This window comes from Tupaia chinensis, unplaced genomic scaffold (assembly GCF_000334495.1).
Source record: "Tupaia chinensis unplaced genomic scaffold, TupChi_1.0 Scaffold138365_1, whole genome shotgun sequence".
Classification (NCBI taxonomy): Eukaryota; Metazoa; Chordata; class Mammalia; order Scandentia; family Tupaiidae; genus Tupaia; species Tupaia belangeri.
The window spans coordinates 1,647,641-1,669,679 of record NW_006198262.1 but is presented as its reverse complement, the minus strand read 5'-3'; the positions used below and the strand labels follow the sequence as shown (position 1 = coordinate 1,669,679).

Here is a 22,039-nt window from a genome sequence, read left to right as displayed (position 1 = left end):
ATACACAGCATTTTTGATTTACTTTACATGGGATTATGTAAATATTATCTTTATCTTTATTATTTTTTAAAATTAGCTTCTTGTGAATAGAAGAAATCCCTCCCTAGAGAGTTGTAAGTGGATGGAGACTAAACAGACAGAAATTTTTGCCCTCATGGACCTTCTGCTCCCAGACTAGAATCGGGCAGTAAACAGGATAAATGACAAAACTATACAGTGTAAAAAGGAGTCAATGATATGCTAGAGAGAAAACTAAAGCAGATAACAAAGTTCTGAAGGGAAGGGTAGCATATGGCAGTATCGTGGCTAGTGGGGCTCACTGAGTACAGACCTGCAGGAGATGGAAGAACAGCCTCCAGGTCACTGAGAAAGAGCAGAGAACTACAAGTGCAAAGGCCCTGGAGGTCAGAGCAGCAGGGAAGCCGCTGTGGTTGATGCACAGGAACAACGTGGACATTAGAGATAAGTGGAGAGAGTACCAGAAATCCATCCAAGGGGCCCATCTGCAGGAGCAGATGCTGCTAAGACACTGCTATGCAGGTTGGAACCACATGGGAGGCAGGTTGGATTCATTGTCCAACCTTAAGACCAGATGTAGTGGTTTGGAAAGGAATAGGCTGGAGAGGGAGGGAAAGCTGTTTAGTTTATAGAGGTGAATTTTATGGCAACTATTGAAATCTAAGTGGAGAGAGGTCTCAGCTGAAGGTGTCAGTTTTGGGTCCTAAAGAAGGAAGTATGTTTGAAGCCTGGGAACTAGACAATAATGCTATTGGAGTATGGGCAAACAGTAAGGAGGAGCAATCAGAATGCAGAGTCCTGGAGCAAAGAGCCATACCATGAATAAGGGAGCAACCAGTGACATGAGAGGGAGCCAGACTGAGAAAGGAGTGACTATCCATATCATGTGTTACTGAGAACTCATGTGTGATAGTAAAGTAATGATGGGCAAGCCACTTAGAGGAGATTGGTGGCCTGAACAAGAGCCATTTCCATGGAGTGGTGGGGCCAAGATGCTGAGGAGAAGGGACTTACAAGAGGACTAGAGTATTGATAACACTTTCAAAAAGTTTTATTTGGGGCCAGCAGATGGCTTGGTGGTTACAGCACTGGATCCCACATGGCAGACTCCACGGCTTGAGTCCAGATCCAGCAGCTTGAAAAAACACACTAGGTGCATATGTGTGCATGCCCAAAATCCTGAGAGGAGAATGGAAGATGTGGGATTGTGGGGTAGCCATCCCCACTGGTGTGTGATTTCTCACTTTTCCTCTCTGTCTCTCCAGTGAGCACTGTTTTTTTGTAGAAATCTTGAAACAAAACCTAGGAACATGCTTTCAGGATCAAAATGTATCCTGGGTTGACTTTAGGTTAGACCACAGTAATTTGTCCCTGACCTTTCTGTTTTTGCATCTTAGGAAAAAGAGAGTGATACAGTGAGACCAAAGAACCAAGGTACGTAAATACATGTCATAGAAACTCTACATGGAAACCACTTTCATTCATTCATCTAATATCTGATGAACACATACTACATTTCAGACTTAAGAGCTGGAAGTAAAATACTTTTTTAGGTTGTATGGTATTTTAAAGATATAGTTCAGGGAACCAGCAGTTAGCATAATGGCTGTATCGCTGGACTCCTACGTAGTCGGCCGCGGTTCGCGTCCCGGACCCGGTGGCTTAAAACTCATGCCGGGGCACGTGTGCGTGCGTGCCCAAGATCCCGAGAGGAGAATGGAGGAGAAGGGATTGCGGCGTGACCATCCCCTCTGGGGAGTGATTTCTCGCTTTCTGTCTGTCTCTCTCTCTCTTTCTGGCGAGCGCACGCACCCCATAGCGAAAACCTCTCCAAAAAAAAAGATATAGTTCACATCAAACTGGTTACTAAAAATTTGAAATAAAATTTTTTATATGGCTTAGCTTAATGCTAGACTAATTAAGGAGTGGTTTATTGTGACTCTTCTGGGAAAGTAGCAATGGTTTTCCTGGAGAATTTGAAAATAATTTTTAGTGAAAGTAACTTAAATGTTTCATTTGTTTGTTTCAATCTGTTCAGACCCTCAAGGAAGGAAAACAGCTCCATCAGATGCTCTGGAAATTCCAGATAACCATTATTTGGATAAGTGAGTCAAGTTGTCTTTAACCCATATGTAACGATCAGGAAACTAACCACATAGAAACACTGGAAAATAGCATGTTTTTCCTAGTTTGTTATGATTATATAAATTAGTCAGCTCTTTTCATGATTTTTTTTTTTTTTTGCTATAGGGCACATGCACTCGCCAGAGAGACAGAAAGCGCAAAATGACCCCCCAGGGGAGATGGCCACACCGCAACTCTTTCTCCTCCATTCTCCTCTAGGGATCTTGGGCACATAAGCACATGCACCCAGCATGAGTTTTAAGCTGCAGAGTCTGGGACTTGAACCATGGTCGACTACATGGGAGTCCAGTGATATAACCATTATGCCATTCCTCTTCTCATGATTTTTTTAAAAAAGAGTTATTTTTTATTAAACTTTATTTATTTATTCATCTATTTTAATTTGACTATAGGGGTGGGGAGAGTGAGAAAGCAAACCACCAGGTCTGGAACTCAGTTATGTGGGAGTCCAGCACCCTTAACCACCATGCCACCTGCTGGCCCCAGTCTTCTCATGATTTTAAAGGCTAGGAAAATTGCCTTCTAAGGTAACCAGGATTAACTCCTTTTTAAAATTATTTATTTATTTAATTCCATTTGTTATTACTTTTCAATTTGACCAGAGAGAGAGAAAGGGGAAGGGAGAAACTAAGCTGCCCGGTCTGAGACTCGAACCATGGTCAGCCATATGGGAATCCAGCGCCTTTAACTACCACACCACCTGCTGGTCCCCCAGCATTAACTCTTAAGTCAAGATAACTTTCTCTCTTTTTCAGCCTATTTGTCAGAATTACTGTTACACACATAAAATATTATAGTAGTAAAATACTTTTTTACTGTACAGTGGTCAAGAAAATCTACAAGTGGGGGGACCAGCAGTTTGCATAATGGCTATGTCGCTGGACTCCTATGTAGTCAACCGTGGTTTGAGTCCCAGACCCGGTGGCTTAAAACTCACGCTGGGCACGTGTGCGTGTGTGTCCAAGATCCCGAGAAGAGAATAGAGGAGAAGGGATTGCAGTGTGGTCATCCCCCCTAGGGGGTGATTTCTCACTTTCTGTCTCTCTGTCTCTCTCTGTCTTTCTGGCAAGTGCACACACCCTGTAGCAAAAAAAAACCTCTCATAATAAAAAAAAAAAATCTACAAGCAGGACCAGCAGATGGTGTGGTGGTTAAGGCACTGGACACTTCCGCATGGCCGACCATGGCTCCAGTCCTGGATCTGATTGCTTGCTTTCTCACTTTCCCTCTCTCTCTGTGTGTCTCTCTCTGGTCAAATTAAAATAAATGAATGAATAAATAAAGTTTAATAAATAATTCTTTAAAAAAAGAAGAAAGAAAATCTACAAGGAATTTAAAGGAAATGTCTTCCTCTTATCAGTTCCTATGACATAAAACATCCTTTCTGCTTGATTATGCTGACTAAGAATATGAAAGGATCTTAAGCTAATTTATTTTAAAACTCTTGTGGATGAAGTAACAAGTGACCCATTCAGCCCCTGCTGTGCAACCCCTGTGAGATTAAGCCAGGGCCTCTCAGAGCAAGTGGAGGCAACTTGTGGTGAGAGAGAAAGCATAAACTGCTAGAATGGGGAGACTGATAATTTCCTCAGGAAGCCAGTACAGAGTGGCTATTACTGATCTAGATCTTTGCCTCATTCCCTACTTTTCTGTTTCATTTTAGCTTGTGTATTTTTTGTGGGGAAAGGAGTGAATTCTTCACAGAAGAAGGCCTGGATCTCCATTACTGGAAGCACTGTCTCATGCTGACAAGATGTGAACACTGCAAACAGGTCAGGTACTGGGAACAAGCAAGCCATGGCCGCCTCTTAACATAAGCTTAAACACCCAGTTTTTGAAAGGCCAAATTACAAAGATACCCCAGGTCTTGGTATTTTCAGAAGAAAAATTGTTAGAGGAGTCATTGAAGCAATAACACACATACACACACACACCCATAAGTTCTTAAGTGTCACAGGTCAGTAGACATTCATAAACACAGAGCATAACCCTTGCCCCTAATGTTCCTTCCCAAAAATCATCACTTTCTTGATTCCTGACACCACAGATTAGTATTTCTTGCTTTTTGAGCTTTATATAAATTAGATCATACAAATGTGACTGTTTTGTGTCATGTTTGTTTTCTTGATTTGTATTATCCCTTGTTTGAAGGGATAATACAAATCAATTCCTCCATTCTACTATTTATGGGATTTGGATGTATTTGGTTTGGGTATGTTGTAATGTTGCCGTAGACATCATGATATACATCTTCTGGGCACATAAGAGTATACTTCCTTGGGTGCATGCCTAATTGTGGGTTGGCTGGGTATGCAATGCTCATTTGTAGAGCTGGTGCCAGGTAAGGCTCCAGAGTGGTTGTGCCAGTCTGTACCCTAGCAGTGGCTGTGAGAGGTGCCATGTCCTCTGCAGCATCATGAAAGTGCTACATGCTACCTTGGTGAGTACGACTCAGGTCGTACTTCCCTGATGACAGTGAGCTGAGGCACCATTTGTCTGTTGGCCATTGGCTGTCCTCTTGTAAAGCATCTTCTAGTCTTTGCTCATCTAAATTGGGTTGTCTGCCCCTTTTTTATTGATTTATAGTCATTCTTTATACATCCAATGTGAACCCTTTGTTGGTTATGTAAATTGTAACCATTTTTTCCTATTCTGTATTTTATCTTTTCATTATCTTAATGTCTTTTGATGAACTGAAGTTTTTCAATTTAATAGTGACTACTGTACCAATCTTTTTTATGGTACATGCTTTTTTTCTTTTAGAATTATTTAACTTAATTTACTTTTTTTTAATTTGACCAGAAACAAGGGGGTGGGGGACAGAAAGAGGAGAGAGAAAGTGAGAAAGCAGGGACCAGCAGTTAGCGTAATGGCTATGTCGCTGGACTCCCACGTAGTCGACCGCGGTTCGCGTCCTGGACCCGGTGGCTTAAAACCCATGCCATGCGCGTGTGCATGCGTGCCCAAGATCCCGAGAGGAGAATGGAGGAGAAGGGATTGCGGCGTGGCCATCCCCCTGGGGGGTGATTTCTTGCTTTCTGTCACTCTGTCTCTCTCTGTCTGTCTGGCGAGCGCACGCACCCTATAGCAAAAACCTCTCCAAAAAAGAAAAAAAAAAAGAAAGTGAGAAAGCAAGCAGCCAGGTCTGAGACTCAAACCCCAGTCAGCCATATGGAAGTCCAGCACGCTTAACCACCATGCCACCTGCTGGCCACTATGGTTCATACTTTTTGTGTCCTATTAAATCTCCCCGGGCCACTAGTTTTTAATCTCATATCTGATACATTGGGCCCTCCTTTTAATAAGGAGAGAAACAAAAAGGAGAGTGGACTTCTTTCTTTTATCTTGGGACTCTTTCAAGCTTATGGGGAAAAGTACGAATGAGCAGATCCTGTTCTTAGAGCAGTTATTCCTTACCTTGACAGTGTGTGGACTCTGGATTGCTGGCTTCCCTAGTACTGTGTGAAGTCCCATGGAATAAGGTATTAGGGTATGTGTATATATAAATCATTCCCATCAAAGTGGCAAAAAAAATCACTCTTTTGTGATCCTATTTCTTTATACACTCTTAGAAATAGTGGGGAGCCAGTCTTTGAACCCAGGGCCACACACTTACCAACTGAACTGTTCCACTCCTGAAACAAGTGTCACTCATAAATTGGCCATAGCTACCTCCATCCTCACCTCTTAGCAGTGACCTTGATACTATACTAAGGTATGGAAAGGACACAAGGTCTTCAGCAAAGTGAAATAGATGATTACAGACACTGTGTGGCTTACCTTCTGTGTGGCTTACCTTCACATAGAAGTGACACAGAAAGGCTATACTGGATTTCTATAAGCAAAGGAAGCAAGCACACTGCCTATGGAGGTTGGCCATGGCAAGACACTTCAGAATTTTCTGTAACATGCTTTATTTTGTGTTTTGGGGTACAGGTTGTTGAGATATCCAGCCTAACAGAGCACTTGCTGACAGAATGTGACAAAAGAGACTGTTTTGGAAAGTGTTATCGCTGCAGCGAGGCTGTTTTAAAGGATGAACTACCCAGACACATCAAAGCAAAGGATTGTAACCGTGAGTGCATCTTCTTAGACTCTCCATACCCTCTGGTCACTAGGTGTCCTCCTTGAGATAGGTCAAACTGCTGACCGGGTGCCTGCAAAGGCCTTTGTGAGAATATGGAGTGTCTAACAGACATGAGGCAGTATGTCCTGCTTTTTCCCCTCTCTTGAAATTTCCTAGGAGTAACCAAATCTTTCATTGAAATTGTTTCAGCTGCCAAATCAGAGAAGTTGGCAAACCGGTGTCCTTTGTGCCATGAGAATTTCACTCCTGGAGAAGAGGTGAGGGGCCTAACTTGTGGAAGTGACTAACACAAAAGTAATGAACACACCTTCAGATGACGATTATGATAATGTTACTAGGGCTAGACCACCGCTAAGGTGACACACACACACACACACAGTTCAGGGAGTGCAGTGTTTCTGTTTTATCTGTCTTAGCAGCTGTTCCATTTACCTATGCGTTCATGTTATTCCCTCCCAGACCACTATACATGGTTTATTCAAGGAGTCTCAATTCATTCGGCTAAAAGTATGAAATAGTTTTATGTTTTTTCTGGTCATTGCTTTCAGCTACTAGGTTGTCGGGAAAGCCATGACACATTTTTCTAAACAGAAGTGCATCATGACTTTCTCAACAGCCTAATATATATTGAGAGCATAAATGGCATCTTGGCCAGATTTTATAGCACTCTGGTCCCTTTTGATTAATAAAACTTAGCCCAGTTTAGTTTAGTTTAATTTATCTCCTATCTGATTTCAAGCCTTCCTCCCTGTCCCAGTCCAAGCTACACTGACTTGGCAGGCTTGGTGAGGAGGGGCAGTGTCTTCCACACCCCCTTTCTCCTTCCCCACCAGAGGACTCTGCTTCTCTAGTATTGGAGCAACGAATAGGGAACAGGGCTTCAAGTCTGTTACTCTGGTTGTCTGGCTAATCTGCCTGGCTGGTAAAGCTCTTTTTGTGCCTTTTAGTGAATGCTCAGCACTGGGAGAACCTCCCACCTCCAAGGCACAGTTTTGGAGACCTGAATCTGACTTAGCCACTTCTATTCCAGCTTCCATAGCTATTGCCACTTGCAGTCCACGTACTATGTCCTGCTACTAGGCTTTCTTTGTTCCTGCCTTCTGGGACCCACAAAATGGCTCATCTCTAGCAATGCTCTGCAGCTTTCCCTTGACCACAAAAACTCACATACCAAATAGAGGGAAGACAGACTGTCTTTTGGTCATACTCTCAGCCTTTTGTCTCTGCCAGTAATTCAATGGTCTTGCTTTCTCAGAACATTTTCAATACATTACAAAATACACAAAAGAGTAAAAGAAACTCTTCATGCACCAGTCACCCTGCTTGAGTAATTATCAACTCAGCCAGTGTTGTTCCATCTGTACCTCACCCCTGCCATGTGCTCTTCTCTCAGTTATGGTAAGGAAATTCAGACAGCGTATCGCTTCATCTGCCAGTTTTCCAATATAGAGCTTCCAAAATAAGGACTTGTTATGTAGCCACTCTAGCATTATCTCAGCCTTCCAGCTGTTGCTCACATTACCAATTATCTCATAATTTCAGAAGCATTTGTTTATGAGGATCCAAGGGGCTCACACATTGTGACTAGTTGATATGCTTTTAAATAGGTCCATTCTCTTGGGTTTTTTCCTAACAATTTTTCTCTCATTTGCTAGAGGGCATATGTGCTTGCCAGAGAGAGACAGGAGAGGAGAAAGCATCCCCTGATGGAGTATGGTCATCCCTTCAAGATTTTGCAGCACGCACATGGCCAGCCAAGTGGTTTAAATCCTGGACCCAGCATGTTTTTCAAGCCACCAGATGCACTATCCAAACCACATGGATGGCCATGTGAGGTCCAACTCCCTTAACCACCAGACCACAGGGATGGCCCCTGACAATTTCTTTGATAAAGAAAAGAGGACATTTGTCCTATAGAGTTTTCCGTAGTCTAGATTTGCTGTTTATATCTCCTATGGTGGTGGTTAGCATGTTTCTCTGACCCCTGTATTTTCTGTACATTGGAGATCAGATCTGTAGGCCTCCTCAGATACAGGTTTGATTGTTTATTTGTTCGTTCTTGGTGTGGCTACTTCATGCACAATGGTGGGGTCTTCCATCACAAAGCACATGATGTAAGTACATGATTCATTAGGGACTGCAAAGTCCAAATATTCTGATTGTCTGTCTTCTTCATTCATTAGCTAGAATATTTCTTTAAGAAGAAACTTATCTGCTCCTTGGTTACACTGTGTTAGATTTTGCATTGGAAAGGCAGAATAAAGTTTTAATTCTTGGGGGCCAGAAGATAGCATAGTAATTACATGCTGGACTCCCACATGGCTGACCACCATTCAAGTCCCAAACCTGGTGGCTTGAAATTCACAAGGCGTGTATGCATACATGCCCAAGATCTCAAGAGGAGAATGGAGAAGAGATTGTGACGTGGCCATCACCCCTGGTGGCTGATTTCTCACTTTTTATCTCTCTGTCTCTCTGTCTCTGTCCCCAGTGAATGCACATACCTTAAAGGAAAAAAAAAAAAAAAACTAAAGGGACCAGCAGATGGCACAATGGCTACATTGCTGGATACCCACATAGTTAACCATGGTTCGAGTCCTGGACCCAGTGGCTTAAACTCACGCCAGGCACATGTGCATGCATGCCCAAGATCCTGAAAGGAGAATAGAGAAGGGACTGTGGCGTGGCCATCCCCCCCTAGGGGAGGATTTCTCGCTTTCTGTCTCTGTCTCTCTCTGTTTTTCTGGCAAGCAAACATGCCCTATAGCAAAAACCTCTCAAAAAAAAAAAAAGTTTAATTCTCTTCTGTTGTTTACTAGTTTTCAAAGTAATACATTGGGTCTCTAGCATCTTCTAGTAGTAGCTAATTTGTTATTTTTAGTGCTCTTTGATGTGTTCCAGTCATTGCTGTTACTATCCTTAGTGATATGTCAATCATCCCATCTCTAGCTAAAGATAACCTCTTTACCTAGGCTTCTCAGGCTTTTGATATGACTCTAGTAACCTCAGAAGCTTCCTTTTACCTGGTATGTTCTGCCCCAGACATGGAATCAGCTCATCAAGGAGGTCTGGTTCCCCATATGAAAAAGTAATGTTCCAAAACACCACTGGTGGGAGGCTCACATGCTCAGTGCTACTGGGTGGGTCACTATTAATAGGTCATCTTAGTGTACAGAGCCAGAAGAAATCATGTGAAGATAAAATACATCATTAGTTTTGTAGTGACATTTCCTATTCACCTTCTGAGCTACAAGGTTTTATTTAGCCTCCCCTGTTTTACATCAGGGTCTTTTTCCTTTGTTCTAGGAGCTCTGCTTTACAAAGGCCCCAGAACACAGACTGGGGATATCCCAGGCCATTCACTTGCTGTGTCTACTCTACACACAAGATAGGCTCAGGATAACAGCACCAACAGCACCCACAATGAGGTGGCTGCGTGAGAGCGTGTATAGTCCCAATTCTTTTTTGTCTTAACCATTATCTACTAGCAATGTAGAGTCCAATTATTATGTTTTAAAGTCACTTGGAATAGTTCCAGTTGGTTATACCACTAACTATAAATGCATTTAGGTTTGTTTCATTTCATGGTCAGTTTTTAGGAATTTTTTTAGAGATCAAGTTCTATATTTATATAAGATACATGCCTCTAAAGTAAAATAAGGCATGTTCAAAGAACACCAAATGGAAGCTGCTCTTCCTGTCCCCTACTTAAAAGTTCTTCCCTTTGGACTTTTTTTTTTATGGCGTATCTTCCTTTTTTATTATTTTTTAATATAAGCAGCATTCATGTGCATATCCATAGTCTCTCTCTTCCCCTGTTTATTTTTAGAATCTAAGAATCTTTGCATTGATTCAGCCTGTTACCTTCACTAATACTTTCATATAATACTGTAGACAGTTGCCTATCTCTTTTTGGCAATTGTCTCTTAGTTCTTACTATGAGCAGTATTAAAACTAGTTAATAGCTTTTTCTTCCTCCTGTTTTTGTCCCCCAATATGTGATTTGAATTGACACCTTCTTAGAGTTAATAGCTATAAGGCAGTCAGTGGGCTTTCCTACTTCTCATCGGCTTTCCTCATACCTTTAGTTATAGGTTCAACATAGCAAACTACCACCTGCTCTGCAGTGTAAGCATACAGTAAACTCCCACTTACTATCATCTCACAGTCTCTTTGAATCAGGAGCGTGGACAAGGCTCACCTGGTGGCCTCCGCTCAGGATCTCATGGGTTATAAACAAGGCATTATCATCTGTGGGCTTGACTAGGGAGGATCCACTTTTATTTTTTTAAGAGATTTTGGCCTTAGTGCTCATATGTTTACCAGGGGGAGAGAGAAACAGAGACAGCGTGAAGAGTAGTGAGAAACCATCCCCCAGGGGAGGTGACCACACCACAATCCCTTCACTTCCATTCTCCTTCTCAGATCTTGCGCATGCACACGTATGTGCCCAGTGTGATTTTCAAGCCCCCAGGTCTGGGACTCGAACTGCGGTCGGCCATATGGGAGTCCCGCAACGTAACCACTACACCGTCTGCTGGCCCCAGAAGGATTCACAGTCCAACAGGAATATTTTCTGTAGTTATAGGACTAAAGTCCCCTCTTCTTGCTGGTCATCAGCCAGGGTCTGTCAGTTCCTAGAAGTCACCCAAGGTCCCTCTGTCCTATTGGCCTATGAGAGCATCATAGCAGTTCATGTCTTCAAGGCCAGCAGAAGAATGTCACTGCAGTCTGCTGGGATGAGTGTCTCAATGATCCAGCATCATGGAATCAAGGACGTGACTCCCCTTTACCATATTCCATAGGCTGGAAGCTAGTCACAGGGACGGCCATGTAAGGACATTTCACTTAAATAGAATCGTACGGTATGTGGTATTTGTGACCAGCTTCTTTCACTTAGCACGATGTTTTCAAGATTCACCCACAGGGGCCAGCAGTTGCTGTGGTGGTTAAGGCACTGGATTCCCACATGGCCAACTGCAATTTGAGTCCTGGACCTGGCGACTTGCTTTCTCACTCTCCTCTCTCTCTCCTTCTGTCTCTCTCTGGTCAAATTGAAGAAGAATAAGAAATAAAATTTAAAAATTAAAAAAAAGGTTTACCCACATTCTAATTAGTATCTATCAGTGGGTACTTCATTCCACATTTTGTTTACTGTTTCATCAGTTGGTGGGCATTAAAATGATCTTTTTATTTAAGTCTTTGAACATACTTATATGCTTTAAAGTCCTTGTCTGCTAATTCCAACAGCTAGAATTTTTGTGAATGATGTGAAAAGGGGTAAGCAGTGAAGTTAGACACCCTCCACACAGAAATTACAGATGGATTCAAGATTTAAATGAGAAAGGCAAAATAAGACTCTCTTAGGAGATAATATGAATAAGAGAATACCTTTGTGACTTTAGAATAAGAAGGGATTCTTAAATAGGATGTAGAAGGCTTAAACCTTGATGGAAGAGATAGATCAATTCAGTCACATTATAACTAAGAACCTATGGGTTATAGAGTTTTGGTTTTGCAAAGCAAAAATAGTTGTGGAGATTGGTTGTACATTAGTGTGAATGTACTTAATGCTGCTGAATTATGCACTTAAAGACATTGACATTTTATAATAAAACTATTTTTAAAAATTAAAATGATCTTCATCCAAGGGCAGTGAAAAGGCAATATCAGAAAAGAAAGTGTTGGCTATTACTCTTCCAGTGAGTGGAAGAAAAGTCACTGTGAGGTTGTGAACAGAAGAAGTCTGGGTCCAGCCTCACTGCCCATTACTGAATCGAGAATAGGGGGAGAGAACACTGAGGGCACCAGCAGGAGCACCATCAGTGCCATCTATGGCCACTTGACCAAGAGGTAGCAGAAAGCCAAGTCGTAAGGAGTACTCAGGCTCTGACATGTTCCAAAGGTAGGACTTGCTATTGGAGTGCCCGCCATGTAGTGAGGCAGTCATACAGGCATCCAGGAGGTCAGTCTGAAAGACCTGTCAGATATCCACATAGGCAGACAGTCCAGATGGATGTGTGGGGCTCATCAGCTTATAAGATCAGGATGCTGGTTGAGCTCTCCCAACAAGTGAATATAGACAGAAGAACACTGAGGGCTGAGCCTTGGCACTCTCCTACATTACACAGGCAGGGTGGAGGAGGTGAACCAGTGAAGATGATGGTGAGGGAGGAGGAAGCCTGGAAGCCACATGAGCACAGCCCATCCAGGAAGACATCCAGCCAGCCTCAGCCAGGTTCGCTTTCACATCTGCAGTTAGCTGCAGGCTGGTTGGGTGGCTCTGCTGATCCTTACAGCCTCATACACAGGTCTGGGACTGCTGACTGTCACTTGATCTAGGATGGTCTAGGAGGTAGCTAAGGCAATTCAGCCTTGCCCTCTGTATCTTCTGACCCCAGAAGGCCAGCCTGGGTGTGATGCTCCATGGCAAGGGCAGAGGACAAGAGTGAGACAAGCCTAGGCACATGAGTTCATCTCAGCCCTCCCCTTGCTTCATGTTTGCCACTGTCCATGGGCAGAGCAAGCCACAGTCACCCAGATTGCAGGGATGGAGGAGAGTCTGCCTCTCTACCAGGAAGGAGACAGAATTGGGACCATGAGTACATTCTGTTTCCTACCATAGGGGAGGAAGGGAGCAAGTGTGCCCCAAGCTGCTGGTAGGTCAGATCAGATGAGAAGACAGCAGAGCTTTAGCAACATGAAGCCTACTTAAAGGTAACTTAAAGACTACAGCCAGGGCCTGACTGGAGTGGGCTGAAGTGAGACCGATAAGGGGACTGGACTTGGGGCAGCAAGTACCACCAATCGTCCTGAGGACAACTGCAGAGGGCCAGAGGGTGGGTCAGTCACTGGTGAGAGTGGGATCAAGGAAAGGCGTGATGTTGTGTCTTGAGAGGCATGAGGCTGTATCTCGAGATAATGGTCTAGTGGGTAACAGCAACCAAAAAAAAGGGTGTTATAGGAGAGAGCACAGAGAATTTTCTGGAGCCGTGTCCCTTCAGGGTATTGTTTAAATAGAAGGGAAAACCAGGAACAACCCCAACATCCAGCAACTCAGTAAGTCCTCAGTGGCGTATCTGTATACAGCAGTAGGAATCATCAGTGGCTCCATGTAGCAGCACAGATGAACCTCACAAGTGATCATGAAGGAGAAAATCAGATTGTGAGGAACATCTACATGTGATTTCTTTTATGTAAATTTTTAAATCTAACTTATGTAAACAGCACATTCTTTAGAGATATGCGCATATGGTATAAGGAACAGCAAAGATCAGGACAGTGGTAACCTGTGAGGGACAATGAGGAACAGGAAGCGGGAGGAGCCACAGAACCTTGAGTACTGTTTTTTAGCTTGGAAGGTGTCCTGTGGCCATTCTGCCTCTTACCCTTAAACTGTGGACATATTGTATTTGCATGCTCTTATATAAAACATCTTTCTGTGTTGTAGTGAGAGGTGCTCAGAGATGCCAGCACTGGAGTGCCCTGCTTTGCTGGGCACAGGCTTACTAAGTCATAGGACTCAGGTGCTTCCTAAGAGGTGCCCTGCACAGCCCCACAGAAAGTACAGGACACAACTAGGGGCACACACAGGACATGAGAGCCACAGCTCTTGCTAGGATAGCTGCCTCTGGTTTTCTTCTGCACAGTGAGTCATCTGGGTCTGGGACAGCCTCCCAGGTTAATCTCTGTGGCCTGAATGACTTAACACCTGCCTCCTCTTTGTTTCAGGCATGGAAAGCTCACCTGATGGGACCAGCTGGCTGCACGATGAACCTACGTAAGACACACATTCTACACAAGGCCCAGGCGCTGCAGCCAGGTGAGGGTGAGGCCAGCACAGAATCTCCATCCCACCATCTGACTTATGCAAAAGAATACCCTGGTTTTTCCCTCATGTTCTGATTCCTTAATGAGCATGCTCATCATATGACCAAAATTCTCCTCCTTTGAAGAGTTCCAAACTGCCTGCTCTTTCAGAAGGCTTTACAAGTGACATTGATCAGAAGTAACAAGCCAGATTTCCTGAGTGTTCTTCAAATATACACTGCATCTCTGTACTCAAAAATATTTAGAAACAGTAAGTTAAATGGTAGACCCTAGATAATGCCACCACCTGACTTATAAATCATAATTCCTTTCTTTTTTTTTTAAAGAATTATTTTATTTAACTTTATTTATTTTAATTTGACCAAGGAGGGACAGAATGAGAGAGAGAGAGAGAGAAAAAAAAATGAAAAAGCAAACTGCCAAATCTAGGGCTCAAACCACAGTCAGCCATGTGGGAGTCCAGTGCCTTAACCACCATGCATGCACCTTTATTTTTGGGAGTGAAGCCTACATAATAAAAGAGGGGTGGTGGCATGTGTAGGTGCTCATCTGTGCTGAGGGTTGCTCGTGGTGACAGATGTCATCCTCACCCCAGCCTCTTTGAAAATGAGGAAAGAAAGGCACATGGAGGCAGCCTTCCCACAGTTGCTTAGCCAGTATGTTATTCTCTAGTTGTGTGGCTGTTCATTTTCTTCACTTTCAGAGCTGGATTTTTAAAGCTACTGATGGAATAAATCTGATCTGTTTTCTTCAATCCTGGGTCAGGTTTTCCTCAGAGCTCTGTTCTTTCCTCTCCTCATGCCACCACGGTGCCTGCTCATCTGTACCCAGTGAGGCTCCTTCTCACATTAGCCACTCTCAGCCCAGCCACTGTGAACTGAATGACACTGTGTGTGATTCTGGCCCTCTAGGCTCAGTTCTGACTCCGTAAACAGTGACGACCATTGCCCTGGCCCCTCGTGCTGTTCAGAGCTGAATTGCTCCCAGACACTCAACACTTTTCCTGTGGGTTTGCGTTCTCCCTGTGTCTCCTTTCTGGTGCAGCCCCTGTGTCTTACATGTCTGTTTTTCCAATACAGGTAAAGGCTCAGTAATGGCCAAGCCAGGTGCCTCAGGATCAAAGGTTGGAAGCAAGATCCCTACCCCAAAGGGAGGACTGAATAAAAGCTCTAGCAGGACGTACACAAAGCGATGATGTGATGTGACAGAAATTTTGTCTCCTTTGTCTCCATGGGAGTGAGCAAGTAGCCTGATTGTAAACCATTTCTCCCCAAAACTATCTTTTGGACACAGCAACCCCAAGCTCCATCCCTGCTGTCTATCGGCACTCAGCCTCATCCAGCCTCAGCTCCGGTATATACCAGTTTGTGGGACTGACCACAACCTGTGCCCCGAGTTGGGACCCCAGTGCACTGTGTGTGGCTTTCAGGTTCTTACTTCTCTGGCTTTGGGAGGAGCAGAAGAGTACCTGTGCTATTTGAAGAGAACCAGAAAACCCTGCACAGGAGGAATTTGAAAAGAGTGGACTGCGTCAGCCAACACAAGCATAGCATCTGCTTTTCTTAATTGCTTGCAGTGATTTCTATAAAAATTTCACTATAACTCTTTTGCATATTGGTTTCTGTCACACATGGTAGAATTTCCACAGAGCTTTGGCTTAGCCAGGCAGTGGTCTCAGGAGAATGAACATCTAACTGTGCCTTTTTTCTCCACAGGCCCTGCCTGCTAGGTTTTCTGCCTAGTGCACTTAGCCACAGGGTAACAGGGTTTCAGTATCTACAGAACTCATGTTTCTCCTGTAACATAAAATAACAATTAAAAAGAAAAGCTAAAAAAAAAACATAGTTACTGAGACTTGGTCCCACTTCACGAAGCATGCACCTTGCTAGATGCCTCTTCACTAGTGCTCTAACAGACCTCGCCCCTAGCTGACCCCGACTGTGCAGTTCCACGAACTGAGGCCAACTCGTGTGTGAGTCTGTGTCATGCCTGCCTTTGTTCAGAGGTGCTTTCAAATCTCTATACTTGTGAATTCCTAAAAATAACATACCTATTATTAAATCACTTACCTGACCATGCGTGTCAATCAGAACAACCCTTTCTTAAAACCTTACTTTTGATTCTGGCATGTAAACTACCTTCCACATACCTTTGACATACAGAAATAGTCTTCAGCACCTAGAATCTTCTTGGGTTAGCTCTGTTGTTCCATCCCTTGGAAATCCATGTTGCAATTGGAACTGTAATTTTACTTTTTTCAAGCAGTTCATAGGATGTTTAAACACCAGAATGTTTCTTTACATGGTGAAAACAAACCTCAAAAAATAGTCTCCTACACAGCTCCTAGCTAACCATCTTATCCTGTGGAAGTGAGTCTTAGTTTTTCTTCCAATAGTTTTTGTTAGATATGCTTCATATTCAGATAGTTGCCTGGAAAAACCAGTCTTCTGTCACTGCCTGCACTTGCCTAGGTGTATCTACTACAAACTGAAGGACAGTTGGTCTTTCCTGTCCTACCTGTGACCAGGGCTTCTGCTTTCTTACTGAGCATTTCAAAAGGCCAGTTAAGAAATGCTTGAATTGATGAAATTTGTATTACAATAAGCTCATAAATCTTTTTTTTTCTTTTTTTTGGAAAGGTTTTTGCTTTAGTCCCTGTGCGCTCACCAGACAGACAGAGAGAGACAGACAGAAAGCGAGAAATCACCCCCCAGGGGGGATGGCCACGCCACAGTCCCTTCTCCATTCTCCTCTCAGGATCTTGGGCACACACGCACAAGTGCCTGGCGTGAGGTTTAAGCCACCAGGTCTGGGACGCGAATCATGGTCGACCTCATGGGAGTCCAGCGACATAGCCATTAAGCTAACTGCTGATCCCAAGCTCATAAATATTTTTAAAGGCCCAATAAAAATATGTAAAACCTAACATCTATTTGAAGAGTGCACTCCTTGGATATGTCAGTAACCATAAATTCACGTTAATTAATCTCCATTTTTGGTAAACTAATACCTTCTTGTTTGGTTAACTCAAAATACTGAGTCAGGATAAAACCTAAGAGAATAATCTTAAACTGCATTTTATTAAAAACTTTATAAGGGGAGAAATAACTTTAAACTTCACTAGACAAAGCAAATTACAGATGCCAAGATGTTTATAAAGTGATCTTTTCTTGTTTGAAAGAGATATTGGCCATTATTTTCTAATCAATTTCTAAAATAAGGGTAAAACACCTTTAGATTGAACAATAATGAGAAAAGTTAACCAAGGAATTAACTCTCCAATCAAAACTTTTAAGAAATATTTATGTAATTTTTTTATATAACTTGATATCAGTATTTGTAAAAATATTTCATTTTTAGTGATTGACAAACAAAACTGGGCACATTTAAAATAGGTTACGCATTTGCTGGTTACAGAAGAATCATGGGTTTACGCTGAAATGCTCCTGGCAGTGATTCAGAACTTTACAGGCTTATTTGCTATGAAGGGACCAAAATTAAAGGATTAAAAAATGTAAAAGGCACTGTAAGATCCTCTGGCCATTCATAAATAGATATCCAAGTTTGAAATACTAATTAATAATTGAATTTTCATTCATAAATATGTTGTGGATATTTAATATTTATTTGTTATTTTCATATTTCAAAATAGTCTGTTAAAAAATCTAATTTAAAATAATTGTATCTATAAATTTGGCATTAGAATACAAATGTAAATACTTTTAATGAAAGATTGCAACTTCTTAACATTTTGACATAGTTTTCTATTTGTTTTTATTTCAGTTACCAGAATTATAAAATAAGTAATATATTTTTGTTGTTGTTTTAGGGCCTAAGGGTTGTTCACCCTGAGTATATTAATATAATAAAAAGATCACTAAATGTTTTTGTCATTTTTATTTTAACATTATAATTAAAAAGCAATTTGTAAATTACATGTAAGTTACATGCAAGCACAACTCAGCTCTGAAGCCTTAGAAAATTGCTAAGAAATGAGGCAGTAAGTATTAAGTTGCCTTGAGAAAGTCTGAGCCCTAGAGTAAATTATTTGACAAAATGGGTTCATTGCTGAAGAAGCTAAAAGATTTTAAGCTGCATATAAATTAGAGAAAAATTATTAACCAATTTTAATCTGTGGGATAAATTCAGAAAGTTATATAAATTCTCAAATTATGAATTTATATATAGTTTCTTTGTGTGTCTTTTTTTTTTTTTTTTGAGAGGTTTTTGCTATAGCGCACGTGCACTTGCTAGAGAGACAGACAGAAAGTGAGAAATCACCCCCTAGGGGGGATGGCCATGCCACAGTCCCTTCTCCTCCATTCTCCGCTCAGGATCTTGGGCACGCATGCACACGTGCCTGGCATGAGTTTAAGCCACTGGGTCCAGGACTTGAACCACGATTGACTACATGGGAGTCCAACGACATGGCCATTACACTAATTGCTGGTCCCATGTGTCGTCTTCTTTTGAAAGAGGGTATTTTTAATGGCCAAAAAGGCTTTTCTTTCTTTTTTCTTTTTTTGTTAATTTGCCAGAGAGCATGTGCATTTCCCAGAAAGAGAAACAGAGAAAGAGGGAAAGCATCCCCCAACAGTGTGGCATCATCATACCACAGTCCCTTCTCCATTTCTACATCCTCATGGGATTCAGGACATGGATACACATGTATCTGTCATGTTTTTCAAGCCACTTGTGACTAGGATTTGAACTGTGTGGTCAACAATGTGGAATCCAGCTCCCTTAACCACTAGGCCATAGTGCCAGCCCCAACAGGGTTTTTCAAATAAGTAAAACTTCAGAATTTTCTATGTACGTTTGTAGAGTGTGTTTTTTTGTTTGAGGTTTTATTTTGATTTTGCTATTGGGCACGTGTGCTCACCAAAAACAGACAGAAAGTGAGAAAGTACCCCCCCCCCAAAGGAGGGATGACTATACCACAATCCCTTTTCCCCCATTCTCCTCTCAGGCTCTTGAACACTGATGCACATGCATCTGGCATATTTTTCAAGCTGCCATGCAGTTGACCATGTGGGATCCAGTCACTCTCACCACTACGCCACCTGGCAAGCCCAAGTTGTTTTTAAGCTTCTATGAGCTCTCATAACTTTATAATAGTTCCCATTTTGAAGTTATACAATTTTCTTTTACATAAATATATATTAAAATATAAGGCATTATAGGACCAGCAGATGGCATAACGGTTACACTGCTGGATTCCCACATGGTCGACCACAGTTCAAGTCCTGGACCAGGCAGCTTGAAAAACACCAGGCACATGTGCATGCATGCCCGAAATCTTGAGAAGAGAATGGAGGAGAAAGGATTGTGGTGTGGCCATCCCACATACAGATAGATGACAGATGATAGATAGATAGATAGACAGACAGACAGATAGATGTTAGATCGTAAATTTTGACATTTAAATTATAATGCCATATGTATATAGTATATACACATTAAATTTGTATCTTACCTTGGAAAATGGTGTGTCTGTGTGCACATGAGAGAAAAGAGAAGAAAGTCTGGAGCTCTAGGGAGAGAAGAAGAGAGAAAAGAGCACATTAAAACAGAAAAGCTCTTGAGATAAGTGGTATAACACAAACTGTACATTACATCTGCTATTATCTTTTCTAGGGTTGGCCAAAAGAAATTACACATACACACACACACACACACACACACACACCCCACGTACCTCATACCCAAGATAAATTTTCAAAGTATGCTGCTTTAAGTTAGGTTTTTATTGCTTATTTGCTTTTAAAAATTCACTTTAAAACCATAGTCTGCTCATGAAAAGCTGTGAGCATCAGCACAGGCATTTCTTGGGGCATCTTCACCTGCACGCACTGCCGTCATTCATCTGCTCAGGAAAGCCTGGGACAATGGCTGCTGTGGGAGAAAGGTTGATGGCCAGGATTGGGAGCATGGAGGCATCTGGCAGGCCAGCTGGAACCTGGCATGTGATAACAATGGCACCATAAACAAGTGGAGAGAGTGTTCCCTACCATAGAGCTGAACTTGCCCAAATGTGGACTCCTGATGTGTGACAGAAGTCTAAGAGTCTGCAAAGCATTGATTGTCCACATGGAAAATCTCACACTAAACACAGAACAGCAATTCCAGGTGGATTAAGGTATCAATGTTAAAAGCAAAATGTAAACACTTAAAATAGTGATTTCTCCACCACCACCACCATTCTTAAATTAGATAAAGATTTGTGTGGACCAGCCCTATAGCCTAGTGGCTAAGGTAGCCAGCTCTCTCACAGAGCCAACTATGATTCAAATCCCAGGCTGAGTGGCTTGGCAAACACACCAGGCATGCCCCAAATCCCAACAGATGGAGAGATGGAAGAGAAGGGATTGCGGCATGCTCCACTGAGAGTGCTTTCTCCCTCCCTCTCTCTCCATCTCTCTGTCTCCTGGTGAGTGCACATACCCTTTAAAACTTGTTTTGTTAAGACAAAGTCAACTATGAAAGAAAGATTGATAATTTGATTATTTTTAAATTAAGAACTTCTGTACATCAAAAGACAAAGAAACAGAAAACTGGGAGAAAGTTTTTACCATACATAACCAATGAGAATTTGTGTCAAAAAAAGAATTCCTACGAATCAGGAATAAGCACCTCCCTAGCCTGGTTTTAAAAGTGTAAATAAAAACAGGTAAATAATTTTAGAATGTGGTACCACATTAGTTTTCTATTGTCACTGTGACAAATTATCAAGAGTTCAGGGACTTCACAAAAAAATCTCTTACCTTACAGTTCTATAGATCTGAAGTCTGACCTGGGTCTCTCAGGGCTACACTCATGGTATCATCAGGGCTGGCCCCTTTCTGGAGACTGTACAGGAGAATCCACTTTCCTGCCATTTCCAGCTTCTAGAGGCCACTGACATTCCTTGGTTCATACCCCTTCCTTCATTTTCAACACAGTTCGAGTCTGGACCTGGCAGCTTGCTTTCTCACTTTCCTTCTGTCTGTCTCTCTCTGGTCAACTTCAATAAAATAAAAACAATGACAAAGAATAAAATTAAATAATTTAAAAAAGAAAAGGTAAATGTTAAGGGGAACAAATTGGCCTAATATAAACAATCACTCCAAGGCCAGTCCCATGACCTAGTAGTTGAGGGAGCCAGATTGCACATAGTCAACCATGCAGTTTGAATCCCAGCCCCATGGCCTGAGGAATAATCCCACATGCAAAAATCCCAACAAGATAGAAGAGAAGGAATTGTGGTATGACCATGCCTCACTGGGGGTGTCTTGTCTCTCTGGTGGGCACACATGCCCTATGGCAATTGAAAAATAAATAACGACTCCACATAAATAAGCTAAGCAATATGCAAATGGGAAAATGTAATTAATCAAACCTTTTTAAATGACAGAAAAATATTTGATCTTTTTAAAACTATAATCTTGGGGAGGCAGGTGGTGAGGTGGTTAGGGGCACTAGACTCCCACATGGCCGACCACCGTTCGAGCCCTGGACCTGGCGGTTTGCTTTCTCATTTTACTTCTCTTTCTCTCTCTATCCTCTCTGATCAAATTTAAAAAATAAGTAAATAAAGTTAAATAAAATTATTCTTTTTTAAAAAAAAACTATAATCTCAAAAGGCAAAATGTATCAGTGAGTCATCTCTTGAATCAGTGTATTTTTTATTTATTTTTATTTTTTATTATCATCACAATCTTCTTTATATTACATTGGATTACATATAACTTTACAGTGTATTACATTGCTTTTTCAAAAGGGAATCCCATGCAAGTCAGTCAGAACAAAAACATTAATCTCCCCGCTTCAACATTCGATATCTTTTCTGTTTTTCCCAATCATTATTATTATTATTATTATTATTTTAAAACAGTCAATCGCTATTACTCCTTTTGCTTGTAAAAATACTTTGCCCATCATGAAATAATTCTCAGACCAATCCAGTTGAGAATACTATAC

The 22,039-nt window shown here is 41.9% G+C and overlaps 1 protein-coding gene and 1 long non-coding RNA gene across 5 annotated transcripts in view; one reads left to right on the top strand and one right to left on the bottom strand.

Moving 5' to 3' along the window:
• Positions 1–16,785, top strand: part of CEP104 (centrosomal protein 104) — a 57,760-nt gene extending 40,975 nt beyond the window's left edge. For 3 of the 4 annotated variants that reach the window (XM_014592694.2, XM_006161192.3, XM_006161193.3), the window contains 7 exons: positions 1,416–1,452; positions 2,057–2,123; positions 3,827–3,935; positions 6,100–6,238; positions 6,440–6,507; positions 13,982–14,072; positions 15,160–16,785. In XM_014592694.2, coding sequence (XP_014448180.1) covers positions 1,416–1,452; positions 2,057–2,123; positions 3,827–3,935; positions 6,100–6,238; positions 6,440–6,507; positions 13,982–14,072; positions 15,160–15,275 — 627 coding nt within the window. In that variant the 3' untranslated portion in view covers positions 15,276–16,785. Of the gene's footprint in view, positions 1–1,415; positions 1,453–2,056; positions 2,124–3,826; positions 3,936–6,099; positions 6,239–6,439; positions 6,508–13,981; positions 14,073–15,159 lie in introns of those variants that run through there. The other variant, XM_027765422.1, reaches the window with a different exon arrangement.
• A 2,703-nt stretch (positions 16,786–19,488) lies between these two features.
• The window catches only part of LOC106736299 (uncharacterized), a 7,136-nt gene continuing 4,585 nt past the window's right edge, over positions 19,489–22,039 (bottom strand). Inside the window, exon 3 of the long non-coding RNA XR_001371341.2 lies at positions 19,489–19,613. This is a non-coding gene — a long non-coding RNA (uncharacterized LOC106736299). The remainder of the gene's footprint in view (positions 19,614–22,039) is intronic.